At 39.5% G+C, this 20,344-nt stretch overlaps 1 protein-coding gene across 1 annotated transcript in view; it reads right to left on the minus strand.

Annotated features, from left to right (window-relative positions):
- Window positions 1-20,344, minus strand: part of FAM81A (family with sequence similarity 81 member A) — a 45,559-nt gene that overhangs the window by 4,181 nt on the left and 21,034 nt on the right. Inside the window, exons 4-7 of the mRNA XM_054564625.1 lie at window positions 11,027-11,156; window positions 9,433-9,539; window positions 2,726-2,861; window positions 923-1,118 (exon numbers count right to left, since the gene is read on the minus strand). Of these exons, the coding sequence (XP_054420600.1) occupies window positions 923-1,118; window positions 2,726-2,861; window positions 9,433-9,539; window positions 11,027-11,156 (569 nt within the window). The remainder of the gene's footprint in view (window positions 1-922; window positions 1,119-2,725; window positions 2,862-9,432; window positions 9,540-11,026; window positions 11,157-20,344) is intronic.

Raw genomic sequence — 20,344 nt, forward strand, 5'->3', positions numbered from 1 at the left:
ATGAAGTTGAATGTTGAACCTTATTCGAGGACCTGCTATACTTCTGCCTCATATTGAGTTAAAAGCTGCCTTCAGGTAACTTCCACTTACGAGTTCCAATTCTCTATTTCTCACTCAACATGTAAATCTAACCCCTCCTTTTATGACAACACTTCAGAAATTGAAATCAGCTCTCTCTAACATTTTCTTCTAACCAAGTGTGAATTAGTGGGCCCTGTTGACTTTTGAGTAGAGGAAAACAATTCATTTCCACAGTGGTATAATGTCAGCGGTATAAAATAAAGCCTTCAAAAGCCCCTCAAAGATATGTGCTTATCTCTGAGACATATTGACCTTGAATAGAAAAGAATCTGTGGACAGCACTAAAGAAAGTGCACATCAACTGCAAGCTAAGCAATTTTCATTTAGTTTGTTTATCCCTTATGGTGGCTCTTTGAGTACTTGGAATGAAAACAATGTTTTAGTCAACACGGCATAGCTATGTAGAGAAGCACCCAAGGACATTTCTCTGTTATCACCATTACCAGGTTCATGGGAATGTAGGGGAATACTACCATATTTCGCCATGTATAGCGCACATCCACACTGTTGGCCCAAACTTTCAGGAAAAAAAGAGTGTTTTAATTTTTAATTCAATTATTTATTTATTCATATTTAGGTATTTGTTTTTTGTATTATAAAGGAATTTTAGCATTTATTTTTGAATATATTATGGTTCAAGAAATTTTATGTAAAATAATTACAAAACGTAAGAACAGAGATAAGGTATTTCAGGCACTGACCATGTATAATGCACATCTTTATTTTTCCCTCAAAAATTTGGGCGAAAAAGTGCACATTATACATGGCAAAATACAGTAATTAGCTGGTTTTTAGACGAAACAGAGAATAAACCAGGAGAGTTGTGTTCGCTTTGGCCTACCCGCGTCGACGTCCGCCTTCATGCCCTTCAGGCCCGCGCTCATCTGTAACTCCAGCTTGGTGATGCGCCCGTGCAGCTTCTCCTCTTCTTGTTTTGTTCTCTGAATGTCCATGTGCTTCTTTTGACTCTCTTCTATTTTGTCAAGTCTGGCGGACATCTGGCTGAGCTTCCTCTCCACATCCCGTTCACTGGCTCCCTGAGATCCATGACAAGAATTGCACTTGATTACTCCAAAAAGAAAGCCTGAGTGGCATTTGCATCAGCTAGAATGCCATTTAATAATAGCCTGTAGGGAACAGAATTGCAGAGGTTGCTCATTGGTCACCCTAATATCCATGATCCTTTTCTTCCTTTATAGACCTCCGATTTACAGCTGGGTATAAGGTCACCCAGAATAAAGATGAAATTTTCTACTGTCTCCTGAGTTTGGGGTAGCCATGTGATTAAGTTGTGGCCAATGAGATGCAAGTTCAAGTGTATGTGGCATCTCCTAAAAAAAGTTAAAAGACGGCTGAGGCATATCTTTACCCTTTCTTTTTTCTTTTCCTGGAATTCAGACATAATGACTGGAGCTCTGGCAACCTCCTTGAACTATGAGGACATATGTTACTCTCTAGGATTGGCAATTAAGCTAGAAGGATCCTGGGTCTCTGAGGACTGACAAGCTACTGCAACAGCCCTACCATTTCTATACCCAGACATCTTCTATGTGAAAGAGAAATAAGCTTTTATCTTACTAAAGCCACTATTATCCTGGGGTTAGTGTTAGTTATTAGGCCAATCCACATGTAAAAATAAAAGTGATCCAAAGATCCAGAAGCCTACAAATGTGTTAGCATAAATCTAAGTAAATCAATCAGTAGATCTGATAAAAATGTGAAGGATACCTAAGAAATATTTGATACAGTAAACATTTCCTTCTCTTCTCTTCGCCATTTCACTATGCTTCATTTGTATGGGAATGTGTCTGCAGGTGAGCTCTGGAGGCCAGGACCATAAACTCCAAGCTGTAAGTGGGCTATGGCATGACAAAGCTCTCACAATGCTGTTCGGTTCAGAGTCTGCAGCTCAACAGCTGGGCACTGAGAGAGCAGAGCCAGAGGTTCAAACTACACCAGTCACTTCTGCTCCATCAAAGTCCAACAGGAGGAAGAAGTGCCAGAAAAAGGAAGGGAGAGGGAGATGGTCAGGCTAAATAACCAAAGAAAAATGTTGCCTGCCAACTACTGGTTTCAAAGTCTACTGATTTTGAATACTATATAGGCAAGGCTCTCTCAATATCATTTCTGAGAAGTCCTGCAAATCTCAGTCCCGTGGGAGAGTGGGGTAAAAGGAGAAGGAAGCTGGAAAAGAAACCAGTGAGTTCTCTTTACATGTCACACCATGATATCTCATACTATGGTTATATAGTATGATTGAGAGGCCTGGAGGGAGAATCCTACCCAAGGATGTTTTTACCAGATCATGAAATTAAAACAAACTAGGTTGAAGTTTATAATTGCTTGTTTTGTTCAGAAAAGCAGATGGACAGTTTGCTTCATTAAGGTCTTCGTTTAAATTCATCTTAGCTGAAAATATTAAAATTTTCTACTTAGCCTTTGTTAACCAAAACAAAGTGCTCCATCTCTTTATGACAAATACAAAGAATGAATATGAACCAAGGAAATGGATTCTAAGGCAAGACAAAATTAAACAGCTTCATGCGGTGCTAAATAAATCAATGATAAAATACTAGGTATTACTCAAACGTTGCAGACCCTACCAACTAATTTTACCATGTTATTGCTAAACATCAATACCTACACTGTTTTCCTTAACAACCAAGGAAAGCTGATCGATTTTCTGTAGAAGGTCTTTTTCTATCCGTTCTTGTTCCTGTTGCAACCAATTCCGTGCAGACAAAATCTGGTTACTGAGTTCCTCAATTGTACCTTTAAATCTAAAATAAAGGAGACAGCAAGTTAGATGTAAAACAATTTCAAAATGACATCAAGCAACCTTAGTCTCTGACTATCAAATGTCTCATGAACGAAGGTGTCAGCGTTAAACTGAGTTCACTCAGAATTATGAGCTTACCTTTTCTTAGAATTGCATTTAGCACTATTTAGGGAAGGGGGGAAGGGAAGAGGCTATAACAGAAAAGCACCTGATAATACTTTCTGGCCACTTAAGGTGTCACCGAGTGACACATGCCATACCAGGTGCTAATCTTTGCAGTTCAGAGGGTCCCCCAGTGCTCCTGGCTCAGAAGACACTGTGCTGGTTCTCCTCCAGACTCCCCTACTTTCCTGGGCTCTTCCTCAGTCTCCCTGTTATCTCCCCGATTGGAGCCTGGCTCCCTTTCTAATGTTCTCCCAATTAGTCCTGCCTCTATACAGATATTTCCTAATTAAATAAAAAAGGACATTGAAAGAAAAAAAAATAACCCGGTCCTCCATTCTTCTAAGCCCTTTCCCTTTCCAAATACCTTAAAATAACACTTCACACTTGCCGCCTGCCTTTAATAACTTTTGTATTATTTTTATTATGAAATGTAATAAAAGTACAAAAGAATACACGTGTCTTAAATCATAATAATAAAATAAACACTCCTTGTGGTAAGACCCCAATTATCTGCAGTATCTGTTTGCCTCTTTTTCCCTGTTAAGAAACCCTCAAATGTAAACTGGATACACAGGTGCCTAGCCAGAGACTACATTTCCCAGCCGCCTTTGCAGTTAGGTGCGGTCATACGACTAAGTTGGGCAATGATAAAATACAACTTCTGGGTCATTAAAAACAAAGCTCTTGGGCCTTACCCAGGCAGGAAGCCAAGCCAGAAGCTCCTCCTGAGGGTGGGGCACACCCTGCAGCCCTGTGTAACCATGAAGACTGACCCCAGAATGTAGCAGCTTTACTGAGTTCACTTATTCTAACAGTTTTGGTGCAGTCTGAGACAGTTTTCTATACACAGGATCATGTCATCTGCAAACAGGGATAATTTTACAATACTACTTTTTTCTTTTTTTAATTTGAATGTCTTTGGTTTCTTTTTCTTGCCTAATTTTTCTGGCTAGGACTTCCAGTACTATGATGATAGACGTGAGAGAGGGCACACTTGTCTTGTTCCTGGTCTCCAAGGAAAAACTTTCAGATTTTCATCATTGGGTATGATGTTAGCTGTTGACTTATGACACATGGCCTTAATTATATTGAGTTACACTCCTTCTATACTCTGTTTGTTGAGAATCTTTATCATGAAAGGCTGTTGAAATGCTTCTTCTGAATCTATGGAGATGGTCATATGATTTTTATCCTTCGTTCTGTTAATGTGGTATATCGCATTGATCAATTAGTATTTACTGAACCATCCTTACAGCCCAAGGATAAATCCCATTTGATTACGGTGTACGATTCTTTTAATGTACTGTTGAATTTGGTTGCTAGTATTTTGTTGAGAATTTTTGCATCTATGTTCATCAGGGATATTTTCCTGCAGCATCTGTATATGGTTTTGGCATCAGGCTAATGCTGACCTCATAAAGTGAGATTAGAAGTATTCTTTCCTCTTCAATTTTTTGGATGAGTTTGAAAATGATTGCCATTAATGCTTCTTTAAAAATTTGGTAGAATTCCCACATTCACCAATTCATGAACCATGAATTTCGTCCTGGGCTTTTGTCTATCAGGAGGTTTTTGATTACTGATTCAATATTCTTATTATTGGTCTGTTCTGATATTCTATTTCTTCATAACTCAGTCTTGGTAAGTTGTATGTTTCCAGAAATTCATCGAATTATTTCTAGGTTATCCAATATGTTGGCATGAGTGTTCAGAGTAGTCTCTTATGATCCTTTGCATTTCTGTGGTGCCAGCTGTAATGTCTCCTCTTTCACTTCCAATTTTATTTGAGTCTTCTTTCTTTTTTTCTTGGTTAGCCTGACTAAAGTTTTGTCTAGTTGGTTTATCTTTCAAACAAACCAAAAATTAGCTTTCCTTATTTTTCTCATAGTTTTTCTATTGTTTTATATTTGGTATTTCATCTAGTATTTCATTCTAGTTTAAACTTTTTTTCTTTTATCTTTGAGATTAGTTTGTTATTCTTTTTCTAATCCCTTGAGGTATAAAGTTAGGTTGTTTATTAAAAATCTTTCTTATTTCATAATGTAGACATTTATCATTGCAAACTTTCCTCACAGAACTGCTTTTGCTGCATCATATAAGTTTTGGTATCTTGTGTTTCCATTTTTATTTAGTTCAAGATTTTAAAATTTCCCTCTTGATCTTCTTTGACACATTGATTATTGACGGATGGGTTGTTTAATTTCCATTTTTCCTCCTGTTATTGATTTCTAATTTGATGCTATTATAGAAAGAAAGAAAGGAAGGAAGGGAGGAAGGAAGGAAGGAAGGAAGGAAGGAAGGAAGGAAGGAAGGAAGGAAGAGAGAGGGAGGGAGGGAGGGAAGAAGGGAGGAAGGGAGAGAGGAAGGAAGAGGGAGGAAGAGAAACTTGGTTTTATTTCAGTCTTCTTTAATTTTTTAAGACTTTTTATGTGGTCTAACATTTGACCTATCCTAGAGAATGTTGTGTGTGCGCTCAGGAAGAATGTGCATTCTGCTGCTATTAGATGGAATGTTCTGTATGCGTCTGTTAGGTTTCTCCTTGTGCAGAAATCCTTTCCATGCTCTGTGGTAGTAGGGGCCACTGGCTGGGCACCCTGTCCTGGCAGGGCTCTTGGGTGAGCTCCATAGTCCTGTGGAGCCACTAACTGGGCTCTGAAATGACATCTGGTTGGGTGGGGTTGCAGGCTGTGTCCCGGGCACGGTGGTGCTGCTGGTTGGACTCCATGATTGGGCAGGGCTGCAGGCTGGGCTCTACAATTGCACCCGATCAGGCAGAGCCCCAGGCTGTGTTCTCTGGCCAGAAGTTGCCCCTCACTTGATGCCAAGTTCAGGCATGGTTGCAGCCTGGGCTCCACAATTGTACCTGATCAGGTGGGGCCCACACTGTGATCCCGAACCAGGTGCTGCCCCTAGCTGGACTCCAAATTCAGGCAAGGTTATGGGCTAGGACTCATGATCAGCCAGGGCCTCAGGCTATGCTCCATAATTTAGCAGGCAGCTGGTTGCGCTCCACTCTCGAGTGAGGTCACTGGCCAGGTTCCCTGGTCAGGCGGGGGCACCAGCTGTACCCCACAGTTTCATGGAGCTGGAAGCTGTGCTCTGTGGTCCGGCCCATGGAGTTGCTGTCTGGGCTCCCTAGTCTAGGGCCGAAGGCCGTGTTCTGCATTTAGACAGGGTTGTTGGCTGGGCTCCCTGCCTGGGAAAGGCTGTGCTCAGCGATGCAGTGGGGCCACAGGCTGGACTCCAAGGCTGCCTGGGGACACTGTTCAGACCCCCTCGTCCAGTGCGGTCAGAAGCTACAGCTTTCATTTTTGATTATTATATTTTGAAGAAGTTCTATTTGGTTGTTTAAATTCTGATGGGTCATTTTTGATAATCTCTTATCCCTTAGTCATACTTCTAAAATATGCATGTGTGTATGCATGTGGATATGCATGCATACATATACATATACAGATATACATATATACATACACACATATATACTTATTTTATCCTATAATTCCTATACATGCAGTATTCAGAATTCTGATTCTGGTTTTTGTCATTTCTTCTGACTTGATCACTTAGTTTGGCTTTTTTCCTTGTGTTGTTTTACAATAGTTGATTGTGAATTCATGTTCTTTAGTACTTCTCTGTGGGAAGACTTGAGGACACTGGGGATTTGCATTTGCTTCAGGTCGCTACCAGCAGGATCATTCTAAGGTAATTATCCACTGAGGTTTTCTTCAAACCACTTGGGCAAGGTGAGTTATAGTTCTAAATCCATATAAAAGTTGTGTTGTGATCCCATGTTTTCAAGAAATATCTTTTACTCCTCTACTCAGAGCTGAGATTTAGACAGCTAAGGGTCTTTACAACCTCTTTGTGGAAGGGGATTTCTCCTAGTTTATCCAACTGGGGTTTCACCTTTTGGGTCTCCAATACATCCCTCTATCTCACATAGGCCCCAAGCTTTGTCTCCTTTCCTCTGTGAACAGCCTTTGTGTGTAGACTTCTAGACTTCAAATTGTAGGAAGAAAATAAAGACATTCATGTCAGCTGACTAGTAATATCTCCTAAGGAAATAATTCACAGAAGAAAAAAATACTAAGATGTTTATTTTCTTCCTATGCAATTGAAGAAAGAGGATTGGAGAGCTCTTCCTGTGCTTGGCCAGCTTGTAGGCTCCACAAGAAATGGTGATGTAACTCAATAATTATACAAATATAGATAATTAGAGGAAAGGAAAGGTGGTTTTCACAAGCAAATGCCTGTTAAATTGGCAACAGCACTGAAATAGCATTAACCATGGAAGGAATGAGACGTAAGGACGAGGAGAGTGATTAACTTAAACTTTGCACGAGCCTCTAACAAAGTCTCATACTATAGTCACCTTTAAAAAATATATTAAGTCAAATATACATATATGTATGTACACACACGTACAGTCAATACTGGCTCTGCATTGGCAGAAAAATGCCAAGCTCATGAAGCTTCATGATAGGGGAAGGTGTATGGCTTGTGACTGAGCAGAAGAGCAACAGGTGAGTTTCACTGCGGGCAAGGATGGTCTAGCAGGGTTGTCCAACCCGTGGCCCGCAGATCACCTGTGGCTCGGGATGGCTATCAATGTGGCCCAACACAAAATTATAAATTTACTTAAAACATTCTGAGATTTTTTTGTGATTAGATGTTGCAATGTATTTAATGTGTAGCCCAAGACAGCTCTCCTTTTTCCACTGTGGCCCAGAGACGCCAAAAGGTTGGACACCCCTGGAAAGGGTCACTATAAGAATATGTGGAAGTATGACAAATTATAGGGCACTGACTAGAGAGCTCTAAATCACCCTACTGCAGACCTCTCCCACCTAGATTATGAAACAGTGCCCCAACTGATGTCTCCATCTCTGCTCCAGCCCCTTGCGATTCATTCCCAACTGCAATCAAGGCCATTGATAAAAATTTTACATATATAATATATAAACTTCATCCACTTAAAATCTTCCAGGGGCTCCTTACTGCTCTAGTGATGGAAACAGAAAGACCTGACTGTGGTCTACAAGGCCCTGCAAGCTGGCCTGCCTCCTCTTCAGCTTCGCGTTTCTGTTCCAGCCCTCACTTCCCCTCAGTCTCTGTTCTAGCCATTTTGCCATCTGCAGTTTCTTTTGTTGTCTTTTTTTTCTGAATCCTTACCCAAAGACATGCTTATTGATTTTAGGGAGGGGCAGGGAGAGAGAGAGGGGAAGAAAAATATCGATGTGGGAGAGAAACATCAATGTAAGAGGAAAGCATCAATTGGTTGCCTCTCTTATGCCCTGAACAGGGAAAGAACCTACAACCCAGGCATGTGCCCTGACCGGGAACAGAACTGGCAACCTTTCAGTTCACAGGATGACGCTCCAACCAAGTGACCTACACCTTCCAGGACCGCATTTCTCCCAAGATAGGCTATTCCATCCCCTGTGTTTTCACCTCAATCTTTACCTAGTGCATTGCACTCATTCTTCATCTCTTACTTCAAGCATGGCCTCCTCAGGAAGGCCCCACAACCAGGCCCCCTGATGTTCCCTCTCACGGCACCACTGAATGAGCTTCCTGTGGCCCCTGTGACCAATGGCCACAAACAACACACCTATTTTCTCCTAGTTCGGAAGGCCAGAGGTCTGAATTCAGTTGCACTGGACTAAAGCCGAGGTGTGAGCAGAGGTGGTACCTTCTGGGGGCTCCGAGGGGAGAACCATTTTCTTGCCTTTTTCCGCTTCCACAGGTTGGGGCCCCGCCTCCCGCCTGCCCAGCACACCGCTCCCACCTCTGCTTCCATGTCACGTGGTCTTCTCTCCTGACTCAGACCTTCCTGCCGCCCTCTCACGGGGACTTGAAGGGTAACATCGGGTTTATCCAAATAACCCAGTATAATTTATCCCTTTTAAAATCGTAGCCACATAGGCAAAGTCCCTTTTTGTCATGCAAGGTGCCATATTCACGGGGGTTACGTGGTGATATCGAGGGGACCATTATTCAGCCTACCACGTTGTGTCCCTTGCCTTCACTCATCACCATTGGTAGTAAGATAGCAAATGCTTATTTTAGTCATTATTTAATTAAAGCTTATCAACTCCCTAGACTATGAACCTCACAAGGATAGGAATAGAGTCTATTTCTCTACATTAATGACCCACAGCACCTAGGCCAGTGCTGAAGTATTTATCGAATGAATAGATGGATTATTATCCAACCACAAAAAAAACAAAAACTGGGAAGGCGAAGCAACAGCATGCTTCAGGGAAACTTTTCCTTTGAACTTCCAGCATTATTTTCGCTTTGTTTATGCAATAAATAAAAACCAGGAGGAAAAAAATTATAGTATTAAATAAGTTCATAAAGAACTCCTACTAAAAAATAGAGTTTATAAGTTGATTACTTACTTAGTATCCAAGAGCTGAAGCTGGTGGTTGCTGTCTCGGTGGGACATCTTCAGTTTGGTGCTTTGCTCTGATATTGACAAGTCCACTCTGTTCAAAAGCTGAGAAATCTAGAAAAGAGACTTTGCTTATAATGTCACATCAAACCTTTTCAGAGATGATGTCAGAAAACATTTAGCAAGCTATATTCTAGACAAATGAGGTGAAGATTCAGTCTCATTTAATGCATCCATTTAGGAATTCACCTTATTTGTCCCCTTACATGTTCTTTCATACGCACCCATCAAAAGTCATTATGCACTGAGCACTAACAGTTCGCGATGAGTGAGCCCAGTGTCTGTCCAGAAACACTATCTCCACCTGCTGGCACAAAATATTGTCACTTTTATCCTGAAATTTTTACCATTAATGTAGCTGCTAGTCACAGAGAATGGAATTCTTGCTACTTACAAAACCAATTAAGGTCCCAGACTTACTCCATATTGTCAAGTCACCAGAAAACATAATTTGTAAACTACATCCCTCCTACTCTTTTCTCCCATGCCTACCCATTCACCTTATCATTTTGCTAACATTTAATATAAAACTAGTGCTTTATGAAATATCTTTATTTTCTGCAGTTATAGTATTCAACGTTCCTTACTTAAAGTTCATGGAACACATATTTATCAAATCCAGAACAAAGAAAAAATAGATCTTTTTATGGATTCCTACATGCATTTTACTTGGCTTGGCTACCAGAAAGCTTAATATTTCCTTAGCATTTATTTTTGTGGTCTATCTTCACTCATTCTTTGATAAAAATGACTAAACTTGTCAATTTATTCTTCTTTTCATGGTTTTATGATACCTGTGTTTTTCACATAAGCAGATTTAGACACTTATTGGATGTAGTTAAGACATGGTATTTTTTATCCAATAAGTTGACCAGATGCCCTACTTTCCTGGAATAGTCCCTTTTTAAGTGAAGAATAGTAAGTAGAGCACACACTGTGGTCAAGGTCCTACAAAGTCCATTCTGGCAAAGGGGAAGTTTTAAGTGGCAAAAAACAAAACAAAACAAATAAACAAACCATGGTAAAATGCCAAGAATTTTGCTTTGTGAAATCATTCTATAAATTCCAAGGTGGAATACTCTAAAAATTCATTAGCTGACTTATCCTCTAGCTTTGTCCTAATTTTTTCCCACATACAGACTATGGGATGAAGTAGCACATACAATGAATCCCGGTGAATACAGCAACCTTTCTCGAACCCAAAGTTGGGAAGGCTGGCATGTAAAAGGACGCTGATCACTTACATGGGCGAGAGGTAGCTTTGGAGTTATAATTTAGAATTTCTGGAGTATATTCATTGTTTTAAGAATGGGAGGAAAGAACCTTTGAAATTTGACTGTACCAAAAAAGCTCAGTGGTTTGGTTGCCACACTCAGGAGGCGCCACTCCAGTGGTGTAGAAGGAAGGGAGAAGCAAAGAAAAGAGATGATGCTTACGCTGGGTGCCCTAGCTCACTTCTCCTGTAAGAAACAGTCAGCGCCACGTTATTCTTAGCTCAGAACAAGGACCACTTTTCGCTGGCGACCTGAAACGGGTCGTACCTGTCCCTCTGCGTCTTTGATTTTTGTTTCCAAGATAAGTTTGGCAGCTTGCTGTTCCTTGTTCAAGTGCTGAAGCCCCTCGTAGGTCGTTTTGTGCTCTGCAGAGAGTCTGGCTATGCTGGCGTCACATCTGTCCAGGCAAACAACAAAGCTAATTCTCAGTAAAGTTTAAAAACAAGTGCCAAAACTTCCTTATATACTATAATATGCATGACTGTAGTCAAAGAAACTGCATATGAGTCATTCTTTTTAACGGAGGTTCAAATGAATTCAGAGAGCTGCCCTCATTATGGTTTGTAAGTTAAACCACAGGGACGTCCTTAACAAGACTAGGGATGTAACCATGAAAGAGGCAAAGGCTTTACAGTGCTCATGACTACAGAACCATTTATGCAGCGAGAGCCCAATTACAAAAAGCTTATAGAGTGTGTCAGATGTGGTCGATCATTCTCCAGAACCACCTAGGCCCTTTCAAGTTTGGGGCCTCTTTGAATTTTGGAAGCAATTTCTACCACATTGAAAGGGCTCCTCTTAGCATTTTACTAAGTCACCTACAGGGCTGTATGCTCTGAGGGGGTCCAGAGCAGGCGAAGGCCCTGCAGCTGGCCCACGGAGCCAAGAATGCGGCTCTTCCACTTGGGTGTTACAGCTTGGCCGTTCCAATGGAACTCAGAGCATCGGTGGCAGATAAGCTGGGTACAAGCCTCTGTCTACACCTAATAGGAAAGTCACAGAATGCACCCAGCGGGATTTAGAACAAAGCCATCCCCTCTTCCGATACTATCATTCCTGCTTTGAGAAAGAGCTGCTGGCTTGCTACTGGGCTCTGGTGGAAACAGTATGCCCAGTTCTGAGACAGGAAGTGACCATGCAATCTGGGCGGCCCATAAGAACACAAGCCCTGCAGGCGGGCACCGAGCAGCACCCCACCTCCGAGGGGAAGGGGTATATTTAGGCATCACGCTTGAGGAGGTCGTAAAGGCGTATGTAAATTAGATGAGGTCAGACTCCCATGGCACCAAGTCCTGCTACTGTGCCAGCCTTCCTTCGACTCACACCTTTGGCCTCGTTGGTCCACACAAGTGGATTGAAGGAGAAAAGGTCAGGCCTGATTTACAGATAGTCACACCCAATAGGCTGGCATCTTCTAGAAAACTGTTAACACTTGAAAACCCACTTGGGAGTGGTTTAAGGATATTCTAGGAGGGAATCCTCACAGTTGGCAGAACTTCAAGCAACACATCTGGGGGTTCATTTTGACTAGAATAAGAGGTGGGAATTAACTAATGATGAGAGACTTAGAAAAATGTATTGGGAGACTGCTGACAAGGGGAAGCAATTATGTGAATGGGTCACTCAAAATTGACACAGCATTTTTGCTCCTTGTCAACGTTCTCCGCATATCATCAGGGCAGAGGCCCCAAAACTGCATTTCCCAGACTCCCTTATGAGCACAGTTCTGATTTAGATTCCCCCAATGAAGGGCACTGATGCAAGATTTGGAAGGTAGAAGAGAAGCGGAAGCCCTTATTCTTCCCTGGCAGCAGCAGGCAGACACATGGGTAAACTGCCGAAGTGATGTTTGCAGCCACTTCTAAACCCACTCCTGAAAATCATTTCCTTCCACGCTGTGGGCAGCTGAGATCATCAACGGTTCCGTTCTGTGATTCTTCACTTCCTGTTTTCCCAAAAGCCAGTAAGTTTCCTTTACTTTGCTTCCCCAGATCTTTCAATGACTGTGCAAGCTGTGATTTTTCTGTATTAAATCCCTTCCTGCTAAAATACTTAGAGTGTTTTCTGCTATCCTGAGTGAATCTTGATGCATATAGCCATTAAAATATCACAAGAAAGCATAGAAAATATTAATCAACTATCTCTGGATCATGTGTGATTTTTATTTTTCTTTCTTTTCTAAATTGTATAACTTTCTTGCAAAAAATATGAATAATTTTTATAGTCAGAAAAAAAATAGCCACACAAAGAAAATATTTCAATCGACAGCCATATACAAAAAATGTTACACTTTTACAGACAAGGCACTATCATACCATTTTTGCCGGGGTCCCTCCTAAAGCAGAAATGAGGCTGGAGTACCAGGAAGCCAGAGTGGGACACACGTGGGCTTATGTCACTGTCATGAAAGTCAGGTCAGATTCAAGGCAACGTACAGCGGGAGTGAAGAGGCTGTGATTGGGACCCCGACCCACAATTCATTCATTCACTCAGTAAGTATTTGTAGAACGTCTACTATATAAAATACACTATGGTGGGAACTTTATCTATTCAGTACACACACTGTACCATCTAGAGATTTAAAAAAAACTTGTGCCACCTCTACCAAAGTTATTTCAATTATATGTGTATCTTGCTATGATTGATGGAGATTACATTTAACATCTTGTTCATTATCCCCTGATTCAGACAAATGTGCTCAGAAGATTGGGAACTTGCTGAACAAGTGATTATAAATACTCACAAAGAAGAACAAGCTTATGGCCAGTCATGCTTTCAGTAAATCAGCAGTCTACAATCATCTAAAAGCCTTGCGGGTGTATGCTCTAAAATGTAGTATCTGCGGCGAGGCCTGAACAAGGCTTAGGAGCTATTCCTTAAATGATTTAGATACTGAAAAGAGTCTTATTCTCTAAATCACACAGATTATTTGCAAGCAACAATTAAAAACAGCATAGTAATTAACAAAAGTTAAATTATACCCCTCCAGAACCTAGAGAAAATAAAATATTATAGGTCTATAGTTTATAAGCCATGAATAAAGATCAGAGAGCATGCCAATGCTTGGTAGTCTTACTAATACACTATAATATTTAACCAATTTACTAATCATTTTGTATTAAAATGTTGCAAATAGAAACTACTACCTAGTCTTTCAGTTAAACATAGTAGATAACACACATGCGCTTATATTGGCTCCCTCATGAAAATCTATCGAGATGACACTAGAGGAATAACAACAACAACAATCATAATAAAGGTATAAACCCAAAGGACAAAAAAGAATGGGAGAAAGTGGAAAGCATACAGATGGTACAGAAGACAGAGCAAAGCATATGTTTTGTTACACTTGGTGCTAGAGACTTGCTGGGCTCTCTCCATGAAAATCAAAAGTAGTAAGAAGAAATTTCAGTTCCCACAGGGCAACAATGGCCACGACTGTCCCCACTTACAACCAGGGCAACTGGAACCAGAGACCTGAGTGGGGCTGCACCAGCCACAGAAACCATTTTAAAGACTGGAATCAAATGTGTTTTGAATAAATGTACTTAAGATACTAAAAAAATCAAAGATAGATTAATATCCATCAAGAGAATGCTAAGTTAGTAGACAAAAATAGGTAGAGATGAAAGAAGAACAAGAATACAAAAGAAAAATATTTGAAATCCAGGGAATAAACTACATAGCTGTTTTAACACACCTAACAAACTCTAGATTGGACATGATAGAAGGTAAAATCAGTGAACTAGAATATAGTAGCAAGTAGCTCACTCAGAATGCAGCAAAGACAGAGATTCAAAATATGAAAAATAGTTAAAAAACAAGGAGGACGCCCTGGCTGGTGTGGCTCCGTGGGTTGAGCGCCGGCCTGCAAACCGAAAGGTCGCCGGCTTGATTCCCAGCCAGGGCACATGCCTGGGTTGCACACCAGGTCTCCAGTAGCGGGGTGAGCAAAAGGCAGCAGATCGATGTATCTCTTGTACATTGCTGTTTCTCTCGCTCGCTTTCTCCCTCTCTTCCTCTCGCTCTAAAAGTAAAATAAATAAAAAATCTTAAAAAAAGACAGAAAGAAATAGAATCACTCTAAGAAGAGCTCCCATTTTAAATAAGTAAATAAATAAATAACAAGGAGGACAAATAAAGAGATGTTACTGTTCAGTCAAGGAGGAGTTGAGCAATTCCAAAAGAAAGAAATGGAGAGAATGACAGAGAAGCCATATTTGAGCTGTGAGTGCTGGCAATTTCATAAAACTGAAGAAAGACACGAATTTTAAAGTATTCAATGAATACAAAGTGGGAGAGGTAAAAATAGACCATGGTGCGATTCAGATAACTCATAATAAAGGTAAAAAGCTACCAGAGACTAAAGATTGGCAATCTACCAAAGACCGTAAGACAACACACAACAGATATCAGAAGACAATAGACATCATGAGATGATGAAGAAATATTGAGGGAAAATAACCTCAAGATTATTTGTCATCCAAGATTAAGTGCAAAACAAAGATACAGTTTCAGACATATAAAGATTAAGACATGTATCACCTACAGCCCACACAGAAGGAGTCACTAAAAAAAATGTACTTCAGTAAAAAGAAAAGAGCACCCAGAGGTGAGGGGTAGCATGCTAGAGACAATGGTGAGCAAAATGAGGAACTTGTTGCAAAATTTAATTTACTACAGACTCTGCAGAAACTAAGCTACAGTTCAATTATTCCAAACTTAGTCCATACTTGGTATGGACTCACTGTTTCTCTAAGTCGAACAACGTGTCTAGCTCAGTTATTTTGTTAAAATGCTACAATCTTTTTAAAAAATAATAGAAAAAATGTATTAGGACAGAATTTTAAAAGTATTGACTTAAGTATTTAAAATATCTTACAAATATTTTAAAACACAACCTGACACACATCAGAAATACATTTTTATATTTTCAATATCCATAATAAAATATATACAAATTAAAATAACAACGATGCCATAGTGCTTTTGTATTGGGACTCCTTTTTCATGGTAGTGTCCAATGTTGGAGTTTGTAGAATGCAAGTGGGAAATAACTTTACAAGCTTTCTAGAGGGCAATTTGGCAGGATACACCCCGACTCCTGAAAGATGAATGTATTCCTATGCACCTTTCAATCTAGGTATTAACCCCAAAGACACAAAACTGTGAGCAAATAAAAATCGAAATGATCCAAATCATAAGTGAAATTAAGTATTTTGCCGTAAGCTGTTTAATGCCTGTCTCCCCTGACAGACAGAACATCGCCTTCATGGAAGGAAGGATGCTATCGGCCTGTTTCATCATTAAAATCCTAGTTCCTAGCACAGTGCCTTGCATGTAGTAGAGGCTCAATAAATATTTGTGAATGAGTACATATAAGGAGTTTTTACTATGTACCATACACCATACAAGATACTTCACATATATTATTTCATTTAGTCCCTACAAATCATCCCCAATTCACAAATAATGGTTAAAAACCCAACACCAAATACAGACCCTTCTTTTTTATTTTGAGTTCATAATTTTTAGCAAAATATTGTTTAAATCATATTTGGGAAAACCTGAGGTTTTAACATACCACAAAATACAAAAATACTATAGAAAGGCATTATTTTCCAATCCAAACATAAACTTACTGGATGGAAACTATCAGGTATCACATCAGACCAGTTTTACCATCTTTACAAAGCTGTTCAAGGTATACAACATGTTTGGAAAGTTATTTGGAAAGATGTCAAAATTATCTTGAAGCTCATGGTTCACTATTTTCACTAGCTTTACCTTCTGTTGTGTCTCACTTGGAAACAAAAATACTACACATAAATTTCCATTAAAACAGGAGTGGTTAAATATACTAAATTATGGTACATATATGTGGCAGAATACTCCACATCCTATTAAAAAGTATGCTAGATCGCCCTGCCCAGTGCAGCTCAATTGGTTGGAGCATCTTCCCAGAAACTGGAAGGCTGCAGGTTTGATTCCCAGACAGGGCACATGTCTAGGCTGTGAGGCTGCGGTTCAGTCTCCAGTCTAGTTGGGGTGTATACGAGAGGCAACCATTAACAGTTCTCTCCTTCTCTCTCTCTTCCTTCCCTTCTCCCTAAAGTTAAGGGGCATATCCTTGGGTGAGGATAAAAATAGAAATAAATAAGAAGAAAAAGTATGCAAATCTATGTGTATATTAGAAAGAGGCCTACAATATACTGTTATGTAAAAACAAGTGGCAGAATAATATATATATAATACTTTGTAAAATTAAAATTAAAATCACACTGTTAGGTAATTGTTTTGCTGCAAATCATTATATTCCTACAATGATAAATTATTATTTTACAACAATTTATAAGAAAGGTCAAAAAGGACAGACACCAAACTGTTAAATTAGTTGCCTCTAAGGGGTTAAACAGAGATGGACCTGGTGAGCCTTCCTTTTTTATTTTATATATTTCATAGTATGCCTGATTGTTTATTACCAGCACCTATCACTTGTGTACTTTTATAAACAAAGGGGCAGAACGGGCAGGGGAAGTAGAAAGAGACACAGTGTGATACCAAAGCCTCTCATCAATAAACATACACAGTGGAATCAACTTGGTTTTTTTTCTTTTTTTAAGATTTTATTTATTTATGTTTTGGACAGAGGGGAAGAGAGGGAGAAAGAGAAGGAGAAACATCAACGTGCGGTTGCCTCTCACACACCCCCTACTGGGGACCTGGCCCACAACCCAGGCATGTGCCCTGACTGGGAATTGAACCGGCGACCCTTTGGTTTGCAGGCTGGCACTCAGTCCACTGAACCACCCCAGCTAGGGCTCAACTCAGTTTTTTACGTTAAAAACAATGTTATACTTACTCTCAAATGTTTCAGAAAAAAAAATTTATATACGAAAGAATAATAGAGTAAATGAAACAAAATGTTAACAAATAGTGAATCTTGCATATTTTTTATAACTTTGAAATTATATACATAAATTCATACTTACATATATATATAACCATATATAATACACACATAAAGAAGGGGGGAAGCAAATTTGCTATTTCAGCCAGTATTGAATCAAAGATATCGTTCTTGTCTTTTAAAAAAAAACACAAAAGACAGCCTCAGCACTCTAATGTAGTTGCATGCATGCTCAATAACTTTAGTTAAAGAAGAATCTGCAATGCATCTGGTCAGTTGTCCTATTTCATTCTTGATATTTTATATTACAGATTCCAAATTTTCCTTTTTCCAGTCTTTGGGGCAGGATCTCCCAGGTACATTTCCTGGCTGTGGCCATCAGGTGGCAGAATGACTCCATCACTCGTTCGACAGATCAATGATAAGAGGGAGGTGGTCAAAAGTCCAACAGGGTCCCAAAGGTATGACTTAGACAACATGCTTAAGCAGAACTTCTCTCATAGCTTGTGACATGGTGGCACAACAACCAAAAACAATGACATTTAAAACTTTTTCTCATCTTCCATATTGTTATAATTAATACCTATGTATGTCTGTGTGTATATATATACACAAACACATAATTATTGCATATATACATCATAAAAACCTTTATGTACTGGCAATAATTTAATTGAATCAGATTATAGAGCAATTTATGTTCTAGGGCATTGTCAAAAACAGGAGAGCAGTATGCCAGCAATTAATGGAGTCTCAGATTTGGGTGTGGTACCAACAGTGGCAGTTTAATAAAAGATCAGGGAAAGAGACAAAGCGAGCCTTTCTGAAACCACTAGCATCCCAGGGTGACTTTGTACCTTCTGAGGAGTGACATCAGAGGCTTCACATCGCAGGGGAAACAGACATGACTAAAATAGTCCAGCCAAGTCATTAAACAAACAAACAAACAAGACAAACCCCAGTGTCTGTATGTCAGCATACAGATTGCAACAATATATTACCTAAAGTGTCCAGTTATTAACAAAATTCTGAGACATGCAAAGAAATAGAAAAATGTGAACTATATGCGGGGGTCAGGGGAGAAGCAGACCAACGAAGCCGCCTGTGAGACAGAGCAGGATGTCACATTTAAAAGACAAAAACTCAAGGCAGCCATTATAAATATAGGATAATCAAATAAATAAAAGAAACTTGCTTTAAAAAGTAAAGGATGGTTTAATGGCAATGTCTCATTAAATAGAGAATATGAATAAAGAGATAGAAATAAAAAAAGAAACCCAAATGTACCCAATTAAGAAAATGAAAAGAAAACAGAATGCGGATTATTTTCCAAATATTTGATAAGAGAATTGCATCTGGGATATATAAAGAACTCTTGCAACTCAATAATAAAAATACAAATAATCCAATTTAAAAATGGACAAAGGATCTAAACAAACAGTTCTCCAAGAAAGAGATACAAGTCACCAATAAGCACGTTAAATGATATTCAACATTATTAGTCATTAAGGGAAATGCAAATCAAAACTACAAGACACTACTTTACACCCAGAAGATTGGCTATAATCAAAAGACAGATAAGCGTTGAAGAGGAGGTGGAGGAATCGGAGCCCTCATACGCTGAGGCTGGCAATGGAAAATGGTGCAGCCAGTGTGGAAAAGCCTGGCTGTTCTGTTCCCTAAAAGGTTAAATATAGAGTTGCTGTATTACTCAACAATTACACTCTTAGGCGCGCACACACACACACACACACACACACACACGAAATGAAAACATATGACCAAACAAAAGCCATGTGAATGTTCAGAACAGTGTTATTTATGAGAGCCAAAGATCTTTAATCTGATGATGTCCACTTTTATCTGTTTCTTTTTTTTCTTTGCACCAGGGTTTGCTTACCTTGCGGGAACTTGCACGTCTGCTTTAATATACAGATAATTTTTTAAGGCTCTAACATCATGCAAGCAGACCTCATAGAGGAAAGTGGATATGCCCATTAAGTTTTGGAAAAATGAATAAGACAGGGCAACAGTGGACCAAATATTCTAGATATTCTGCTTTAGAGAGAAATGGGAAACTCTGAGAAAGTCTTTTTTAGGATGTGCTTTGTTTAGAGGGTGTAAGGGTGTCTCACCTCAATGGCAAATTTACCTTTGCCCCTCCAAGCTGGGTCTACAGGGGAGGTATCAGGGCCTGTTTTCTGTCAATTACATCACCAAAACAGTATGAAATAAATCTGAAATAATATGGCAGCCTACTAATTTAAGAATATCACTTAAGAAGTTCATACATATTCCTTCACTGCAATAACATAACCAGTGCAAGAAAGCCAAAACTTTGCCAAAGATTTTTTATCTCATATGAGTTTATTTCAATAATTCAAGTCCCATTAACATTACAAGGAAAAGACAAATGTAAAACAAAGCAAAAACATGTGGTGCTCTCAGCGCACTTCTTAATTGTTTCGGAGTAAAAGTGTTTGTTACAGAGAAGGAACAAGATGGGAGAGTAGTTAATAAGAAACTACAGGAAAAAATGCAAAATTTCTCAAAGTATGTCAAGATAATTTCTTTATTTTGTAATTAGAACCAGGATAATTTCACTCCTGCTGCTCCAAGGTAACAACGCAGCTGCCATTCTCTGTGTTTGTGCATCCCATGCACTGACTGCACCA

This window comes from Pteronotus mesoamericanus, unplaced genomic scaffold (genome assembly GCF_021234165.1).
Source record: "Pteronotus mesoamericanus isolate MK-2021 breed Mesoamerican mustached bat unplaced genomic scaffold, CSHL_Meso_final contig_164, whole genome shotgun sequence".
NCBI classification, from domain to species: Eukaryota; Metazoa; Chordata; class Mammalia; order Chiroptera; family Mormoopidae; genus Pteronotus; species Pteronotus mesoamericanus.